At 37.3% G+C, this 19,639-nt stretch overlaps 2 protein-coding genes and 1 pseudogene across 2 annotated transcripts; 2 read left to right on the top strand and 1 right to left on the bottom strand.

Moving 5' to 3' along the window:
• Window positions 1–7,445: 7,445 nt before the first annotated feature.
• LOC110748046 (phenylacetaldehyde oxime monooxygenase CYP71AN24-like) lies at window positions 7,446–9,215 on the top strand. The gene is made up of 2 exons (XM_021948086.2): window positions 7,446–8,398; window positions 8,562–9,215. Exons 1-2 carry the CDS (start codon window positions 7,475–7,477, stop codon window positions 9,177–9,179), a joined length of 1,542 nt encoding a protein of 513 aa, XP_021803778.2. The 5' UTR covers window positions 7,446–7,474; the 3' UTR covers window positions 9,180–9,215.
• Window positions 9,216–16,355: 7,140 nt separating this feature from the next.
• LOC110767364 (UDP-glycosyltransferase 71K3 pseudogene) lies at window positions 16,356–17,969 on the top strand (annotated as a pseudogene).
• A 105-nt stretch (window positions 17,970–18,074) lies between these two features.
• Window positions 18,075–19,317, bottom strand: LOC110767361 (uncharacterized). The gene is made up of 2 exons (XM_021970886.2): window positions 18,685–19,317; window positions 18,075–18,286 (listed from the first exon to the last, which is right to left on the bottom strand). Exons 1-2 carry the CDS (start codon window positions 19,174–19,176, stop codon window positions 18,179–18,181), a joined length of 600 nt encoding a protein of 199 aa, XP_021826578.2. The 5' UTR covers window positions 19,177–19,317; the 3' UTR covers window positions 18,075–18,178.
• Between the last annotated feature and the right edge of the window lie 322 nt (window positions 19,318–19,639).

Raw genomic sequence — 19,639 nt, 5'->3', positions numbered from 1 at the left:
ATCCATTTTGGTGCAGCTGTATTTACACAACACATTCCTCAACTGCTGCACAACAGAGTTTAACTCATCAAGGTCCTTACATACTCACGGGGCTACACTAGGTGCATCACATTTAGGAACATATGATCCCCAATTCTAATACGGTTGGCTCATCTCCGATTCACTTGGTCGTAAGAGGCGCAGTATAACAGGCTATCAAATATATAGAGTTAACATGTCATATACAATACTAAACAACTTTCCTCATGAAACCAACATACTATTGAAATAAATTATTAACTACACACATGTTTGCTTTGAAATATATAAGCGTTCAGCTTTCTAAACTCAGGTACTTTATCTGTGTATTCCCACCGGCAAATTCGAGGGACTAATGCAGGTTCTTCGTTCCGCCTACAATATCTAAGGGGGGAATTCCCAATTCAGCAATTAATTCATACGCCCAAATCTGCAACAAATAGATTATCAAAGTCAGTACTTAATTACGAACTTAAATTTTACAAACACTAATTTTGAACTAAATCATACCTGGAAAGTATAGCCCAATTCCTTTATATTCCATGCAGGTCTGTTAATTCTTTTACTCTTCTTATCCTCCACTTTTTTCTTCCCTTTTTCTCACTGAACTCCGCACCGCATTTTTTCCCTTTTTATGTCCTTTCCCCTTCCCATAATTTCTTCATCACTCTCTTTTTTTCCGGGAACAAACAACAGAGAATCTTGCAGACACTCAAACAATATAGATCCCCAAGGATATTTGTTGAATTAATCCATTTTATGAACCAAATGTAAGTAGTCCTCGTTTATCTTTACATATTGGGGTTTATCCATTGTCACAAACTCCACAAAATACAGCAAGTCCCAATTTGAACGAGTCCTCGCTTCCTCTTTTGGACTTTAGGAATGCATTTTCTAAGTCATGGCAAGTAATATGACTCATGTTGGTAAAATGTGCTTTCATAAATTGATTATGAGCATCCCCGGTGGATGTTATGTCAGGCTTTCTTCCACATTTCAAACCACTTATCAAACAAAAGTCCTTTACACTGAATTGAGCAATGTTGGACCCTATTGCATAACTAAGGCCCAGCATGTCCTTTACACCAAGTCCTCTGATGCACAATTTGACCACTAAATGCAATTTTATGGAGGCCCAACAGGTGCCCAAAATAGCTATTTCTAAATCTTTTCATAAAAATTACACAGGACTGTACTCGCCACACACATATTATTCACCCGCGCAGAATAGACCTTTGACTCTGGGAAATAAAGCTCAAACCCAGATTCCATTTTAACCTGCAACAGACACATTTTGCTTAAGAAACAGAAGTGATACCTGCTCACAATATTATGAACACATTAACATACAGAAGTGATACCTACTCAAAATATTATCTACACTTGTCATCACATTAAGGTACATAATTAATACATACAAACACTATTTTCAACACATTAAGATATATAATTAATACCTACTAACACTATTTTCAACATATTAAGATGCAAAACTGATACACTATTTTCAACACATTAAGATACATAATTTTCACCTACAAACACTATTTTCAACACATTAACATACAGAATTGATACCTACTAACACTATTTTCAACACATTAACATACAAAATTGATACCTACTACAAGATGCAATGATCCTTATGCATCCCAAATCATCTCATATTCACAGTTAAGATTCAATTTTCTCTTCTACGTTCTACTTCTAATGGTACTTATTATTTGTTTTCCAAGCCCCATTAAATCCCTAAAATGATGCCCCACACTCACACCACTAGATGGGCAAAGCAGGATTATAATGAGGGACATATGAAGGTTCCTGGAATTTTAAGAAAAGACAACAAACAAGCAGAATGCAAAAAAAAAAATTGGAAGAAGCAACAACTGTGAATCCACACTTCAACAAATTACCACAAAAAATTGTAAAAAAAATATAACCAAACTTTTGGAAAAATGAAAGAATATTTAAACCGCAGAAAAACTTTTTAAAAGAGTTACTATGCTTCAACAAATTACTAGAAACTATAAGGGACTGTAGCCTACCCGTTTGCATTGTAAGCTTGCTTGTTCTCTTAAACCGTTCATACGCATTTCAACGGCTGCGATTGATTCTCATATAAGGTTCTCACATAGGCATTCTCACCTTATCCGAGCGCTTGGAGGGACTGCCATGATTGTTACAGTTGATCCAAGTACGTCCAAATTTTGCCCATTCTTATATAGTTTTTAATATAAATCGTCATTATATAATTATAATATATAGTTTCGACTTCCAAGCAATAAAATGATATAAGAAATTAATTGAGGTTGACAACTGCAGCATTGGTTACACAACACACGCATACTATATAGATATGATCTGACAAACTAAATGTTTTTTTTTTCTTCTTCTTTTTCTTCAAACGACAAACTAAATGTTGGGTAGAAAATATCGTGTCTTTGAAGGTATCAAGAATTTGGTGATGTTAATCAATTAATTGATTGATTATGGAATAAACAATGGGCAGATATAGGGAACAGGGTTGTTGGAAAAAAGATAATCAAGATACTTTACCTATTATTTTATATTGAGCAATTATTCAGCCAAATCTTGTGCATACAGCTGCATATTGCTTTTTTTTAAAAAAAATTATTTACATATATACAAGCAATGTTTTACTTTTATCTAATCTAAATTATGAGGAGGGGTATTCGAAATCAGGTGCAGAGTGAGCACATCCACTTTAACCAACTTGACTAAGCCCATGTCTGTTAACACGTTGCATTTTGATTTGGACCTGGAAAGCCATTTTCATTTTTTCTTAAAAAATTTAGACCTCAGATTGGAAATAATTCTTATATGAAGTGAGGTTATTATGCTAAGCTGTAAGCTCCAACCGAAATAATAAGAATCCACAAATATGTTTATGCCTTTTTTTAGTTATAAAATAGAGTGTAAGTGGATAAAATTGGAGTGGTGAAATCAACACTCTATGTTTACACCTTCACACCAAAAATACTATTTATCTTTTTTACTATGATGTAGTGAGCAATAATAATTAATGTTGGTTTAGATTTGGTTAAAGATTTGGGGAAAAAGTAGTCTTAGCCTGACCCTACATATATTACATCGGCTTTATCTCTCTTTATAAATTTATATGTCGCTTTGCACAAGTAACTATGACTTCATATCATTTTAACAAATGGATTTTAATGGTGGCAGGTTTTGATGGATGCCATTTCTTCTAGAATGGATGATTCATCAATAGATCAAAAAAACTTGATTGCGACACTTCGAAAATAATAAGGACGACAAACTCAATTTCTGGTTTCTCTCAGAAATGAATTTTCTTTTCTTTTCTTTCTATACAAACAGACACTACAGCTAGTACATCACATCACATTTCATTTCCCTTTTGCATGTTTAATTGGAATTTTGAAATTGGAAATTTCGCTGTAGAAATATTGGCATGTAGTTGAAAGTAACATTTTGTGTACGTGGAATATACCTCTTGGCCAGCTGTTGCATATACCCTTTTAGATTGAATGATTAAAGAAAAATGCTAGAGGCACCAATTTTGGGCACCAACTTGCTCACCAACTCTCTAATAGAGCGTGGGACCCGTTGTATTGGCGGGCTCTACCTCTATTAGAGAGTTGGTGAGCAAGTTGGTGCCTCTAGCACCACCCATGATTAAAAGGGGTGTTATTGTGTTCCACATATAATTGTTTTAACTCATATTATTTGGTTGAGAAAGGGAATAAATCTAGCACCCTACTTGCATCCGATGCCTTGATTGTATGAAGGTCTGTTAATGAACATTGAAATAAGATGTCATGATTTGCACTATTCGATGCCTTAATATTGTAGAGGCACCGAAAGATTTCTTAAAAATCTTATTCACCAAATGGCGTGACAGATGACATGTTCTAATTTTATTAAAATCAATAAACTTTAATATGAGCTTCGATATAAGCAAATGAAATTTTGTCGGTCAAAGTGATGTTGAAATTCATTTTGGCATAAGAATCGCTACCCCTTTGTCCAATTTTTCAATAGTCAGAACAATGTAGATATGATATATTATGATTTAGATACTTCAATGTTTTTGTCAACAAATAAAAACCCAAAACCCCGCACATAGTACTTACGCCTAAACTAGGGCACCCTTACCATTTTATATAGACTGCACTTCAATGGCGTGGAGTGAACAAGTAGATGGACTTCAGACCAGAAAAAAACAAAGAACAAGTAGATGGGTTCCACACAGAGTTGTTTTGCAGTAGGTCTTCCCTATATAATTGATTTGGCAAACATCACTTTCGCATAATTACAGCCCTAATGTCTTGCTAACAATTCTAGGTTGTTCGATTAAAAAATTTCTTGAAATTATTGTACAGCTGAATGTGAAGCCAGCAGTATCCTCATTTTAAAAAGATGCCCTATGATGAGAAGTTGATTTGAAAGACATGATGGTAACCCGTCCTTCTCTCTTTGAAACAAGGGGCGCTTTTGATTCTGTAGGTGCTTGAAACAATTTTGTCTTCTCCATATTACTATATCTCTAAAGTAATAATTTTATATGAGGAATTATTGAACTCAATCACTTGCTGTCGTTACTCTTCAATTTTCTGTTGAGGTCTATCCTGTAGAGGTACTCAAATTGGATCAGTGAGGTCTGTTCGATATCCAAAAACTGCTCAACAACAGTCGAACAAGTGGGGAATGTTGGGGTAAACCAGAAAAGTTTGGGTAAAGCCGGATCTAAATGTTGGCTAGATAAGCGTCCTGTAGTAAGATGAGTAGTTATGAACCCTATAGACCATCCCCATGGGGGTGATGAAGGGAGGGACCCAATTGGTAGAACAAAAAGAAGAATCTACTTCAACCGATATGCCCTTAGGCACAGCCATACATAACATAAAAATCACACTTGGAAAGAAAAGGGTGGACAATTAGCTAGAGCAGCAGGTGCTGTAGCGAAATTGATTGAAAAAGAGGGGAAATCGGCCACATTAAAATTACCTTATGAGCGACCAAGGACGTAATAGCCCCCAAAGAGGCTAGAGCAAGACCTAATTGAAAATGAATTGAATTATTGATTGTGTCATAAAGACCCTTATTCTTACATCGAAACTTTCAAAAGGATGAAGGATAAACCTATATGCATACGTATAGTATTGAAATACTATCTCCAAATGATTAATGACGGAAAGTATTTGCCCCAAGGAGGAATCCTAGAATTCCATCTATTTTTTGGGTTTGGAAAAGTGCAGATTTTTAAGAAAGGGAATCCTATGATATGTTGGGAATCTTTTATGACTTACTTTCTATAGCCCATTTAAGTGATGTGTGCGGTACATAGTTCATGATGCGGAACTCTTTTAATTTCATCCTATTGGCTTGGCTCATTCGAAAAGGTATCTTCAAAATTTTAGCTGGCCATGCATATACTTTTTTGAAATGAAATTGCATGCAGCAAAGCAAGCAATTTAATTGTATAAGGAAAATTCCTACATCAAATTGAGTAGTTTAATTGTAAAAAATAATTGCACGTATGAACTTAGTCAAGTTGGCTAAAACGAATGTGCTCCCTACTCTGCATCCGAGTTCAAATTCCTCTTATAGTATAGATTAAATTAAAGTAAAATATCGCTTGTATAAAAAATAATAAATTAAAATAGCCGACACTCAAATACAATTCACTACAAAAAAAAAAAAAGGAAGCAATAGTCACATATTTTTAAGTAACTAATTTATTTTGGTGACAATTTTGGGTGGTCAACGCTCTTAACCAAATTAGTCATGTCTAATGATTTAAATATAATAAATTTTGTTGTAGCTGCACATAAATAGTAATAATGTAATAAAATATAAGAGGATAATCTTTTCCATAATAAAATATTTACAATGGTAATTTAATAAAAATATATGGATGGAATCTTTCTCACTAACCAAGGCTCTTTTCCCTTCTCTCTATACAACCCCTCTTTTTCTTTCTTTTGTTATTTTTATTCTCCCCATATCTCATCTCTCCCAATGCCTTCATTTTTTATTTTTTTTCCCATCTTCTTCTTCCTTCTGTCACTTTCCATCTCACCCTCTCTTTTTAGGAGTGGTTCCTAGACTAAGAAATTGTAGCATTAATGGAAAAAGGAAAAAAGGAAAAACCATATGCTTTTAAGTAGAAAAAGTCTTAAGGCCTACATTTTTCTCTTGAATGGATATATTACTTTAAGGCAAATAAGGCCTACATTGTTCTTAAAAAACGCCCTCAGAGCATCCACAATGGGAGGGTGTATATGGGGGTGTATATTCCTTGTCATCGGAATCGTCTTCAATGGGGAGATGTAAAGGGTTGTAAATATACATCACCACCACAGAGATGTAAAATAAAATGTACATTTACATCTATTTTTACATCTTTTGCAAGCGGGACCCACTTAAGAAAAGGGAAGAAAAATGAAGAAAAGTCAGCATAAAAGGCTGGGACCGCGGCTACAGTAATTGCTGGAAAAAAAAATTCACATGCGAGGCAATTTTTTGGTTGTCATGTCCCCCCCCCCCAACGGGTAGTTTGCAACAGCCAGCAGCTTTTTTTTATGAAGAATCAGGCAGTAGCTTTTTTTTAAATGAAGAATCTGGCCAGGCAGCAGTTTTTTTTTTTTTTTTTTAATGAAGAATCAGCAGCTTTTTTTTATTTATTTATGAAGAATCAGCAGCTTCTCCGAATTTAAATATTTTTAGGTCTATTTGTTTGAAAAAATAAAATTAACCTAATACAAAAAATAATAATTTTATAAAGCAAACACAAAATACAAATTTAACACAAAAACGAATTAAGATAAACAAAACAATTATACATCTTAGATTTACATCTTTTCCCATTGGAGCAAAAAACGTATTTACACCCCCCGGAGGTGTAAAGGGGATGTAAAAGTGGCTTTACACCCCCGAATTTACACCCCCTACTGTGGATGCTCTCAGCTCACTTTTTCTCGACTTTCTCTTTTTATAGGGTTTAGGGTGTAGGAAGATCTAATCCAGTGGAAAATGACACTGACTTGCCTATCAATGGTCTCAGGTTCGAATTCCCATAACATATTTACAATATGTTTGTGAGAAAACCCTCCATCAATATCGTTTGTATAAAAAAAAATAAAAAAAAATAGAAGCACGTAACAACCTTTACTAAATAAAAATAAAAAAGACAAATATACAATAAACTAGGCTAAAACCTAACCTTGGAAGACACCTTATTTTATAAAAATGGCTCAATTAATGCATTATGTAATTTCCCAACAACTTCTCTCAATAATAATTGTACAGAATTAAATAATTCACAAGTTGATGACAACTAACGTGTAGGCGCATGCAAGTTTGAATTGCAGCTTCTCTATATAAAGATGAAGAAGAAGGGCACATATATTAATTACATGTGAGCAGCCAAAAGCAAAAGGCAAAAAGTAGAACAATGGCTGCATTACCACTTTTCATTGAAATGTGGCAACAGCTTCAGAGCAATATTTTCCTGCTTCCTCTTCTCTTGCTTTCTGCATACATTTTGTTTTCACTTACAAGATCATCTTCAAGTGGGAAAAACTACAAACTGCCACCTTCCCCACCAACACTGCCTCTGATTGGGAACCTTCACCAGCTAGGCAAATTCCCACACCGTTCTCTTCGTGATCTGTCGAAGAAGTATGGCGATATAATGCTCATGCACTTTGGCAAACTTCCAACGCTGGTAGTTTCATCTGCAGAACTGGCCAAGGACATGATGAAGAACCAAGACATTGGTTTCTCCGGCCGGCCTCAAACTACAGCTGCAACTATATTGTTCTTCGACGGCTATAACGTTGCGTTTGCTCCTTACGGGGAGTACTGGAGAAAAGCTCGAAAAGTTGTTGTTCTTGAGCTTCTGAGCCTGAAAAGAGTGCAGCAGTTTCAGTACGCAAGGGTGGAAGAATGTGCAGAGCTGGTCAGCAAGATTCGCAAAGCCTCCGCCAGCACAAACGGGGTTCCCATCAATCTGGGGCCGCTGCTGGTGTCAACCTCCAACAACATCATCTGCAGGTGCGTTCTTGGACAGAAGTTTGAGGACAAAGAAGACAATTGGTTTGAAAAGGTCATAAAGGAGTTGATGGTTCAGATGATGACTTTCAGCTTTGGAGATTTCTACCCTTCTTTGAAATGGGTTGACCGTGCCAGAGGCTACATTGCACGTTTGAAATCAATTCGACGTGAATTTGATGGATTTTATGATAAGTTGATTGACGAACATAAAGCAGCGCAGAAAGACGGTAAGCCTCGTAAGAAGGATATTGTGGATTTACTCCTCGACCTTGAAAAGGATGGCTCGCTCGACTTTGAGTTCAATGTCAAAGCACTTATGCAGGTCTATATCCCCCCCTCCCTAGCTTACTATACTCACATTATACTCATTCACTTACTTTATCTTGAACATTGATAAACCCTAATACTTATGGTTTTACGTATAATTTTCTAATAAAAATATATATGGATGAAGATTGATTTGGCTTGTTAATTTCATGATTTAGGACATGTTTGTTGGGGGAAGTGATACTAGTTGGACATCAATGCTATGGTTAATGTCTGAGCTTTCGCAAAATCCACGGGTGATGAAGAAAGTCCAAGAAGAGGTAAGAAGAGTGGCGGGGAAAAGGGGATATGTAGACGAGAGTGACATCAAGGAAATGAAGTACTTGTCATGTGTAATCACAGAAAATCTAAGGCTTCATCCTCCAGCTCCTCTTTTACTTCCTCGTGAAACAACTGCAGATGTAAAATTGGGAGGTTACGACATCCCTGCGAAAACACAAGTTTTTGTGAATGCATTCGCAATACAAACAGACCCCAGAGTCTGGGACAAGCCAGAAGAGTTTAGGCCAGAGAGGTTTGAGGAGAACTCCATCGGTTTGGTAGGTCAAGAGTTCGAACTCCTCCCGTTTGGTGGTGGAAGAAGGGTGTGCCCCGGACTCGCCTTTGCGGTTGCTTCAGCTGAATATGTGCTTGCCAACCTACTGTTTTGGTTCGATTGGAAGTTGCCTAGGGACGGTAGTAAATTGGCTGAAACATTGAACATGACCGAAGTGTTCGGACTCACAGTCCATAAGAAAACTCCTCTGTATCTTATTCCAACGCCATACACCCCTTGATCCCTCCATTATCTGGATCCAGAGTTTCCATTCCATGGCCTCTTTATCTTATTTATATTATGGACTTAGTTCAAGTTAAGTTAGTTTGTGTTTTCTGTTGAACAATAAGTTGTACACCTGCACTGCAGCAACAGAATAACTAGAGTGGTAGATCATGTAATACCTATCTGAGATGTTGTAATATATATATATATATTTTTTGGTCTGAAGATGTTGTAATATTTGGCTATTTGAGAATGCATTTAATTGTGGTTTCTAGATTCCCCAAACAATCCACATGTACCTTTTTTTTTTTCGGTTACAAGAAAATAAGACCACATGTACTTTAGGCCACATGTACATTCTCAAATAGTCGCTTGTGTTATTGTTATGCACACTCAAATATATATATATAGAGAGAGTTTTGCTCTAATGCAGACGTCCGCATTTTGTTAAACTACGATTGTCCACTTTGCAACTTGTCTTTTTGCATAAGAGGTGGATTTGATTCGTGCAATTCCAATTAGTACTAGAAAGTTGTTGGATTCATCGATTAAAAATGGTAGTTTAGTACAAAATGCTTAACACGTTGCAAGAGCCTTGAGAGCAACCAAGGTGAAAGTAATCAAAAAAATGGTAGTTTAGTACAAAATGCTTAACATGTATGCTTTTAATTGTATATAAATATATATTGGCAAATTTGTGGACAACTGTAGTTTAACAAAATGCATTTGAGCGTGCATGACAATAACACAAGCGACTATTTGGATGAGTTGGAAATCAACGCCTTAATTTTAGTAGGTAAGTCGGGTTTGAGTCAGTATTGTGTTATTCAGTAGTTGTATTTACATTTCTTCTCTTTTTGTTACCAAGAAAAAAAAAATGAAAAACATGTTAAAAAAAACAAAAATAAGGAAACACGCCAAAGAAGAGGAAAGCAATATATACAAGCTTTCTCCAATCAATCAAAAAAATTTGTAGTGTAAGTTTTCACCCACTCAAAACAAAACAAAAAGAGTTCTTGTCTTCTTCTTCCTCTTCCTTTTACTCAAATTGAAACATTAAAATTTTTGTGAATTTCATTTATGATTGCCATTGCATGCTAATCGATGATGAATTTTAGTTATTAAAAAAATTATCTTATGGTATTAAGTCATGGCAAATTTTTTTTATCATAAATATTTTCATATTAGATGATGTGAGGTCTCCCGTTTAAGTTTTGCACAGGGCCCTCAAAATGTTAGGACCGGCCCTGATCGTCAACACATTTGTTGAGCTCGAATCCCATGCGGTTGGTTCACTTTCGGATGGTGAAACCCCTCCTGTTTACACAGTGGGGCCTTGTGGTCCGTACGCAAAGACCCGCCCAAGGGCAAGTTGTGGTGCCAGAGGAGCACACAACTCACGAGTATTGAGAAGTGTTTGTGTGAATTTAGCTTAATAAACCAGGGATTCGATATGGAAATGTGTTTGGGGGCGAATTTGGTTAAGAATAAACGGGATTCTGTTCGGAAGATTTTGACGCTTGCATCTAGATTTTTTTTTTTTGGGTCAAATCGGTTGCATCTAGATTGAATCTCTAGATTACCTACATACCAAGTGGCGGATCCAGAAATTCTTCAGGGGATGGGCAATATTTAAAAGACTAAAAGCAAAAAAAAAAAAAAAAAAAAAAATCAAATAACCAATTACCTTTAGAATTTAAATAATACCAGAGTTTTGAAAGGCAAGGTGTAGATGCTATAAGTAACTTTTTGTGAAGAAAAATTATAAATAATAAAATATAATGAAACTAAATCAGTAAATCTGATTAAAGCTTCATATTCAATTAAATATAATAATCAATTTCAAAACCTAATATTATCCAATTAGTTATACAATTGAAACGGAGTAGGATGATTCTTAAATTGACAGGAGGGTTAGGGCTAGAGATACATGCGGTTGAGAAAAAAAGAATTTGGGGTTTAGTGTGATTGTATTGGGAGGAGGGAGAAATAGATTTGGAAAAAGGAAAAGACAAAAAAAGGTGTTAAAATAACAATCAAAACACACACTTTTATTAAAACCCAACGGTGAACCCAACGACGTCGTTTAAGAAAAAGAAAGGGTTTAGAAATCATCTTCTTCATCGCGCATCAGGTTCTTCTTAGTGCAGCCAACACCTTCAGGTAGAGCAAAAGGGGCAATCTCTGCCACTTCCAAAGCGTTTTTCGGCGAGAGGAAGTGTAGCTGCACCTCCTTGCACCTCTGTGGATCCGCCACTGTATGTACCCTTTCAAAGGGATCAAACCAACATAGTTTGGAATTTAGAAATTAATAGGTAAGTGTGGCCCACTAATTTAGAATTTGTGACTTTGAGACAATTTGGAGATTTTAAGATTTTCATAGGTAAATGACCCATGAGAAAAATTGAAAATTAATGGGTAAGTGTGGCCTACTAATTGAGAATTTGTGTTTAGATATTTGAATTTAATCTCATTGAAATTTGTGTGGGTAGACGACTCATGAGAAAAATTGGATGGTTTTTTACCATTTTTCTTATTGTTAATGTCCAAGAAAAATAACGAGCAATTTTGATGAACCCACTAATTTTCTACAATTGACATTAGAATTTTGGAAAGTATTTGGGCGAATTTGGTTATAATAAACTAGGGATTCAAATTAGGTTGCGGTTGCATCTAGTGGGATGCTAGACCACCTACGTACCCTTGATGGGATCAAACCGACATAGTTCCAAATTGATTTGTATGGAGAGAGATTTGATTTGGGGGAATTTGGTTGATGTAACTAGTGATTCATATTTTGTTGTGATTGTGTCTAGTAGAATGCTAGATTGCCTACGTACTCTTGACATGATCAAACCGATGTAGTTCCAAAAAGATTTTTTAATTTGCGTGGTTTTGTACCACTTGGACTTGTGACATGGTTTTGCACCACTTGGGGTTTTGGCATGGTTTTGTACCACTAGGGATTTTGGGTGGTTTTGTACCACTTGGGATTTAGCGTGTGATAAGTCCATAAAATTACATATTTATGTACTCTTTATACTTAGTTTTTGTAAGAGAATTTGGTTTAAAAAGGACTTATTACTTTATTTTCTCAAATTTCAGCTTTCCAGAGCAAGTAATGTGTTTTCAACGGAAATATGACTTTTTGGTGGAGTTTTAGCCCAAGACCAATTGGAGATGAAAGCTAAGATCTTAAAGATGATTGTGGAATTTTTCTAGAATTTTCGGAGCAGCCAATGAGAGCAGTCTTTGAAGTTAAGTCAGCATAAGATGCAATCCCGTCAAAACTGTGCTGCTGTGGAAGAATGACCATTTGAAGACTTTCCTGATTTTTCCTCAAGGCGTGCGATATATGGATGGAAAGATAAGACAAAAATCTACAATTTACATATTTTTCCCAATTTTTCTTGGAGGAGGAACATCCCCAAACGTGCAAGCAAAGTAATTGACATGTTATCCCAGTCCAAGTAGGAAGAGGAGTCAAGTACTTACCCATTTTGGATTTATGTTTTAATTAGGTTTTTCTTTATTGTTGGGCTGCTGTAAAAGCCCAGCTAGGGTAAGAATAGATGTGGGGTGTCTTATTTAAGCATGAGAAACAACTCCTTAGGGGGACGAAAAAGACGAGGAGAAATTGGAGACGCCGGAAGAGTACCGCCATTGGCTAGGTTTTATTGTTTCTTCCTTATGTTTTTGTTTATGTAGAATTCTAAGATTATGTGTAACTAATTTTCTTTGCTAGGGCATGATGTAGCCCTAGTATGATAATCTAGTTTTCTTATTTTACCTATCTATTGTTTGCCGTTTGATGTTGGATTCGTAATCATTGTGCTTAATAACTTGGTTGATTATCTTGATGCTTGATCACCATCTAGACTTTTAATTGAGTAATCGGATGCAAATTAGAGTAAATACCATACTTAATTTGGCTTGCTTCTTGTGATTAGGATTTGTAATTCGTCTAGGGTAAATACCATACTCCTAGGGTTTACATGCTTGTTCGAGGTTTTCACTGATCTTAATGAGTTCCTATGAGTTGATATTTGACCTAAATACCATAGGCGAATTGCATGTAGGAATATACGAGTTAGCCTAAATACCATAGGTAATTCATGAAAAAGGAAAACTAAGCGGCGACATCAAATGGTTAGTAAATAGGTAGGTGAATAAGAGGCTAGATCGGATTACTAGTGGTGAATTCATTGTCCTAGTGCTTTTATCAATTTGAATTTCTCATCCTTGTGTTTCGTGACTTTCTACTTATTTTGTCTTTTAATTTCGTTGTTAATTAAATCATTCTTTCAAAAACCCCTTTTGTGTTTACGTGAGTGTGCTACGTGTTTAATTTCTTGTTTATATAATTAGAGTAGTTAAAGTATTTTGTGAAGGAAATTAGGTTAGACTAATTGGAAGTTGAACTCAATCCTCGTGGGAATGACCTCGTATTTGCCATGCTATATTACGATTGACCTTGTGCACTTGCGAGTATAATTTGTGTTTAGACTAATCTTTATAATCTCAATTTTTCAGGTTGTCTAAAATTCACAACAGCGTGGTTTTGTACCACTTGAGTCTTCAATTGACAAATTGGGAATTAATGGGCATTTTTGGAATTTAAGCCCATTAATCCATAATTTGCGGACTTGAGACTTTGCACCGATTGTTCGTCAACTGGATTTTTAATGGACAAGTTCATTAGGCAAAGTGCCATTCATGCATAGTGGAGCCTGAGAACTTTGATGAAGCTGCACAGGATGAAGCTTGGAAGAAGGCAATGGAAAATGAGATGAACATGATTGAGAAGAATCAGACGTGGGAATTGGTAAATAGACCTTTCAACAAACCTATAATTGGAGTAAAATGGATGTACAAGACTAAGTTGAACTTGGATGGTTCGGTTCAAAAGCATAAAGCTAGACTAGTTGCAAAGGGCTATGCACAAAAGCCCGGAATAGATTATAATGAAACCTTTGCACCAGTGGCAAGGTTGGATACTATACGAACTCTCATTGCCTTGGCTGCAAAGAATAGTTGGAAAATGTATCAATTAGATGTGAAATCAGCTTTTCTGAATGGAGTGCTTCAAGAGGAGGTGTATGTAGAGCAGCCCGATGGTTTTATTGTGCAAGGAGAAGAGGATAAAGTGTATAAATTGCACAAAGCCTTGTATGGCTTGAAACAAGCTCCTAGAGCCTGGTATGGAGAAATAGACTCTTATCTCGTGCAATGTGGTTTTAAAAGGAGCACAAGTGAGGCAACATTATATGTTAAAGACAGGGGAACCTCAGATCTGGTCATAGTATCTATCTATGTGGATGATATAGTTTATACAGGGAATTCTCAAGAACTAATGCAAGATTTCAAGACTGATATGATGCAGAGGTATGAGATGACAGATTTGGGTTTGCTACATCACTTTCTAGGAATGGGAATTATCCAAAGTGAAAACTCCATTTTCATACACCAGAAGAAATATGCTTCCACACTTTTGAAAAGGTTTGGTCTGCAGGATTGTAAACCGGTTGGTATTCCTCTTGTACCAGCTGATAAATTGAAGAGAGATGATGAAAGTGGAGCTGCAAATGAAGCTGAATACAGAAAACTAGTGGGAAGTCTACTCTACCTCACTGCAACTAGACCAGATATAATGTATGCTGCTTGTCTGTTGGCTAGATTTATGCATTCCCCCACAAATAAACATTATGGAACTGCCAAGAGGGTACTAAGGTATGTTCAGGGTACACTTGACTTTGGTTTGGAATATAAGAAAGGAGAAGGATCAGTTTTGGTAGGCTTCTGTGACAGTGATTGGTCTGGATCAGAAGATGATATGAAGAGTACATCGGGATATGCCTTTACATTCGGTAGTGGAGTATTCTCTTGGGCATCCGTGAAGCAACAATGTGTTGCTCTATCCACAGCTGAAGCAGAATATGTGAGTGCATCAGAGGCAACTGCACAAGCTACTTGGTTACGGTTTGTGTTAGAAGATTTTGGTGAAATGCAGACTGTGGCAACACCCCTAAACTGTGATAACACCTCAGCCATTGCTATCACCAAGAATCCGATCTTTCATCAGAAAACCAAACACATAAACCGGAGGTATCACTACATCAAAGAAGCTCTACAACAGGGTGTAATCAACTTGATTCATTGTCCTACAAAGGAGCAAGTAGCTGACATCTTCACTAAGGCTTTGGCAAGAGAACAATTCTCTTATCTCAGAGAATTGCTTGGGGTGAAATCAGTTCACAATTTGAAGGGGAGTGTTAATGTGCAAAATGGTAAACTGATTTAGTATGTAATTGCTGGTTTAGTGTTATACTTAGCTCATAGGCTAAGCTGTCTATAATAGTCAAACGGTTTGTTAAGTCTCATAGGACTTGACTGGACAGGTGTCATAATCTTACTAATAGTGTAGTTGGATGGTTGAGATTGAAGCTAGGATTTGTCTAGCTCTCTCTCTCTCTTCTAACAGTAATATGAGCTGTGAGTGAAACAGCTCCTGATATACCCAACGAAATACAAAAGGCTTTACAGAGCATTTTATTTCCTTCACTCTCTTCTTCAATATACTCATTCCTCCATTTTTATCAAAAAGCTTATTAAACACTAACAATCACGTGGTGGGCCTTCTTGGATTTTCAGTCAACAACATTGGCTTGTAAAATCCCTTCCTGATGGCATTGAGGTGAGTCCTTGATTTCAAGGACCTGTTAGCTTGCCGCATGCCAAGAGAGGAAGAAGTCAATCTTGCTTTGTTTCTTCTCTTTTTGGACTTTCATGTAGTGGCTTCCACCACATCCCTCTTCTAGTTTTCTCCTTCATAAGGCTAGCTTTGTTTTCTTTGACGTGCAAGACATAAATTTCCAACCACGATGATGATTTGCTTTGTCGTGATCTTCTTACAGAGGCTTGCAATTACCCTTTTGAGTAATTACATGAATTCCTCTTTTGCTTTAGACTCCGTGATGGAATCACCACGTCATCATCCACTCTTTCTTTGCTTTTTGCTAAGTCAGACTTGGAGTTATGACTTTCCCTTGTGATGGGTTTGAGATGGTTTCCACCATCATATCAGATGAATCAATGGACCAATGGTTCCTCCAACTAGAATCTTAAACTCTAAGATTCATTACATTACATGCCTCATTATCATTGGGAATTTTTCTCTCTCATAAAATTGACAAGGAAATTTTTTTTATTCTCATAAAATTGAAAGACGTGCATCAATCCTTCATCCACTCTCAAGTGCTCTCAGTACATATCAAACATGCACCATCAAGAAAGACACAGAGTGAAAAAAACAAAGCAGCATAAAACATGAAGAGAGCAGAGCTGGTTTTCGTTCCCACACCGGCCGTTGGCCATCTTGTATCAGCAATAGAGTTTTCGAAACGATTATTGGACGGCTGTGATCGATTCTCAATCACAATTCTCGTCATGAAACCGCCATTTGAACCCTCTGCTACTCTGAACTCAAACACCAGCGCACAACCGCTTGCTGCCTCCCACGGCCACATCAAAATCATAGACCTTCCCACTGTGAACCGCCCACTTGAGCTTCTTCAACAGTCTCGTGAAAAATACATCACAGTCTACATAGAGGGCTACAAGAACCATGTGAGAGAAGCCATTGCCAGCCATGTCTTGCCCAGTTGCTCTGTTTCTGGTTTAGTGGTTGATATGTTCTGCACCACCATGATCGACGTGGCCAACGAACTCAAGGTTCCATCATTTCTGTTCTTCACTTCTGGTGCTGGCTTTCTCGGCTTCCTGCTCCACCTTTCGAGCCTCTACGACCGAGTCGGCACGGTGTTTAAAGAATCGGACTCCGAGTCAGTGGTACCGAGTTATGTCAACCCTGTTCCTGCAAGCGTAATTCCTTCATTTGCTTTCAGCAGCGAAGGGTACATTTCCTTCGCAAACCATGCCAGGAGGTTCAAGGAAACGAAGGGTATAATCGTCAACACATTTGTTGAGCTCGAATCCCATGCGGTTGGTTCACTTTCGGATGGTGAAACCCCTCCTGTTTACACAGTGGGCCCCTGATTGGCGAGCATCCTGCGCAGCAGTCTGATCATCACAGCAAATTTGACAAGATCATGACGTGGCTTGATGATCAGCCTTTAAAATCAGTGGTGCTCCTCTGCTTTGGGAGCTTTGGAAGCTTTGATGAGGCCCAGCTGAGAGAGATTGCTATTGGCTTAGAACAGAGTCTTGTGGTGCCAGAGGAGCACACAAGTCACGAGGAGTTTCTGTCTCAAGGGTTCTTGGAGAGGACCAGTGGGGTCGGGATTTTATGTGGGTGGGCCCCACAGGTGGAGATCCTGGCCCACAGGGCGGTGGGTTGCTTCGTGTCACACTGTGGTTGGAACTCAATAATGGAGAGCCTGTGGCATGGTGTGCCTGTTGTGACTTGGCCTCTGTATGCGGAGCAGCAGATCAATGCGTTTCAGATGGTGAGGGACTTGGGACTGGCTGTGGAGCTGAGATTGGACTACAGAAAGAACGGTGGAGATAATTTTGTGGTGGCTGATGAGATTGAGAGGGCTGTGAGGTGTGTGATGGACGGTGATGATGAGCTGAGGAAGAGGGTGCAGGAGATGAGTGGAGTGTGTAGGAGGGCTGTTGGTGATGGGGGGTCTTCATCTGCTTCATTTGAAAGCTTGATTGAGGTTATGTTGGCAAGCTTTAATTAAAGCAGTTGATTTAGTGTGCAGGGTCACAATTTTAGTGCAGAATTTTATGAATGCATGGTTTGCTTGAGTACAAATCACATTCAACTTTAATCTAATTTAAATTACGAGAAGTGGGATTTAAACTCAGACGTAGGATTGGGAGTACATTCGCTCTAATTAACTTGGCTAAACCATGTCTACGATTAAATCTCTTTCTAAATTCTAAGTGGCACTATTAATGTTGCTGTTAATGAGAATGCAGGTTACAAAGACAATGAAATGAATTTAACAAAATAATGAAACAATAAAGAATTATAAATGGGGGAAGCCTTCAAATATTTCCATCTCTCAGATAATTGGAGAGCCTCACATGGTCCATGGGATCTCTCTTCTTTTTCTTGAAATGTTTAGAGGCAGCTTTTAGCACCTTATTCCATACCTGAACACAAATTACAAAACCTTCATATGTTAGAAATCCAGTCACCAGATTGATTTTAGTTCTAAGTTTTTCCCCTGCAAAACAGAAAACAAATTCCCAAAACTTTGATGCTAACAACTGCATCCTTATGGGTTGCTTTAAATTCTCATCTCTTTCCCCAAAAAATTTCATATTGCTTCAAATAGCTTGTAAATTGTCATCCATCTTTCTGAAATTCCCAGAATCCAAAATTTTCAGAGAAAATCTCAAATGGGTAATCTCAGATTCAGTGATATTAACCTTCTGCTCTAACCCAGATTCTTTCAGCTTATAAAAAGTAAGAAATTTTCAATAAACATGTATATAAAATAAATAAATAAAACAGAAAGATCTCAGAACCCAGATGATAAAGGCAGTACCTTTGAGGCTAAGGGGTTACAATGAACCTTAACAGGAGTTGGAGAGAAATCAGAAGCCAATGCCATCTTGCTTTTCTTCTTTTTCCTCTTCATCATCTTGTTCTTCAAAGCACTCCTGCTAATATTAAATCCAGCGGTGGAGATCTTCTTCTTAATACTAGAACTGACTTTCTTGATGCTGCTTTGACTTTCCAACTTCAACCCCATCTCGAAATTGAGCTTCCTTGGCGTCATGAAATCGAAATCCGAGTCCAAATCCATAGGAGCATGAGCTCGAGGGACCAAAGGGGACCATATTGAGCTCTGAGTGTAGTCAAAATCGAAAGCAGAGTTGTCTGGAAACTTGCAAAGAAGCTCTTTTGACATCACTGGCTGCAAATACTCCACCACTTTGCAAGTGCCGCTCAAAACTATGAACCTCTCTCTTTCTTCTTCTTCTTGTTGTTCTTGTTGTTTCAGTGAAGTGAGTGAAGCTGCTTCTTTTAATGCCATTTGTGATGTAAAGCTAAGAACTTTTGTGTTGGTGAAGTTTGGTTTTGGGGTTTTAATTGGAATTTGGAGCAGCAAAGGGGAAGACAGAAAGGGGAAGGAGAAGACAGAGACAAGAAAGTTACCGTTGGCTTGGGTGTTAGTGTTTTCTTAAAGTCTTTTGACTATAATAACATCTGAATATGATGTCCAACGGCCAAAAATTTTCTAGATATATCGGGCCCGGGGCCAGGCCCAAAATAATCTTCTATGATTGATTTGGCCCACTTGCTTGGTCCATTTAATAGATATTTATAAAAATACCCAATCCTAGACATGTATTTATAAAAATGCCCAAGCACTATTTAAACATAGAAACATACCCAAAATGGGTTTTGGGTATGTGTGTAATGATGGGTTTTGGGTATGTTTATAAATGGGTTTTGAGTGTGTGTAATGATGAGTTTTGGGTATGTTTATAAAGTGT

This window comes from Prunus avium, chromosome 3 (genome assembly GCF_965620075.1).
Source record: "Prunus avium chromosome 3, drPruAviu1.hap1.1, whole genome shotgun sequence".
In the NCBI taxonomy this organism is placed as follows: domain Eukaryota; kingdom Viridiplantae; phylum Streptophyta; class Magnoliopsida; order Rosales; family Rosaceae; genus Prunus; species Prunus avium.
Note: the sequence above shows the minus strand (reverse complement) of the source record. Positions and strands in the feature narration are given on the sequence as shown.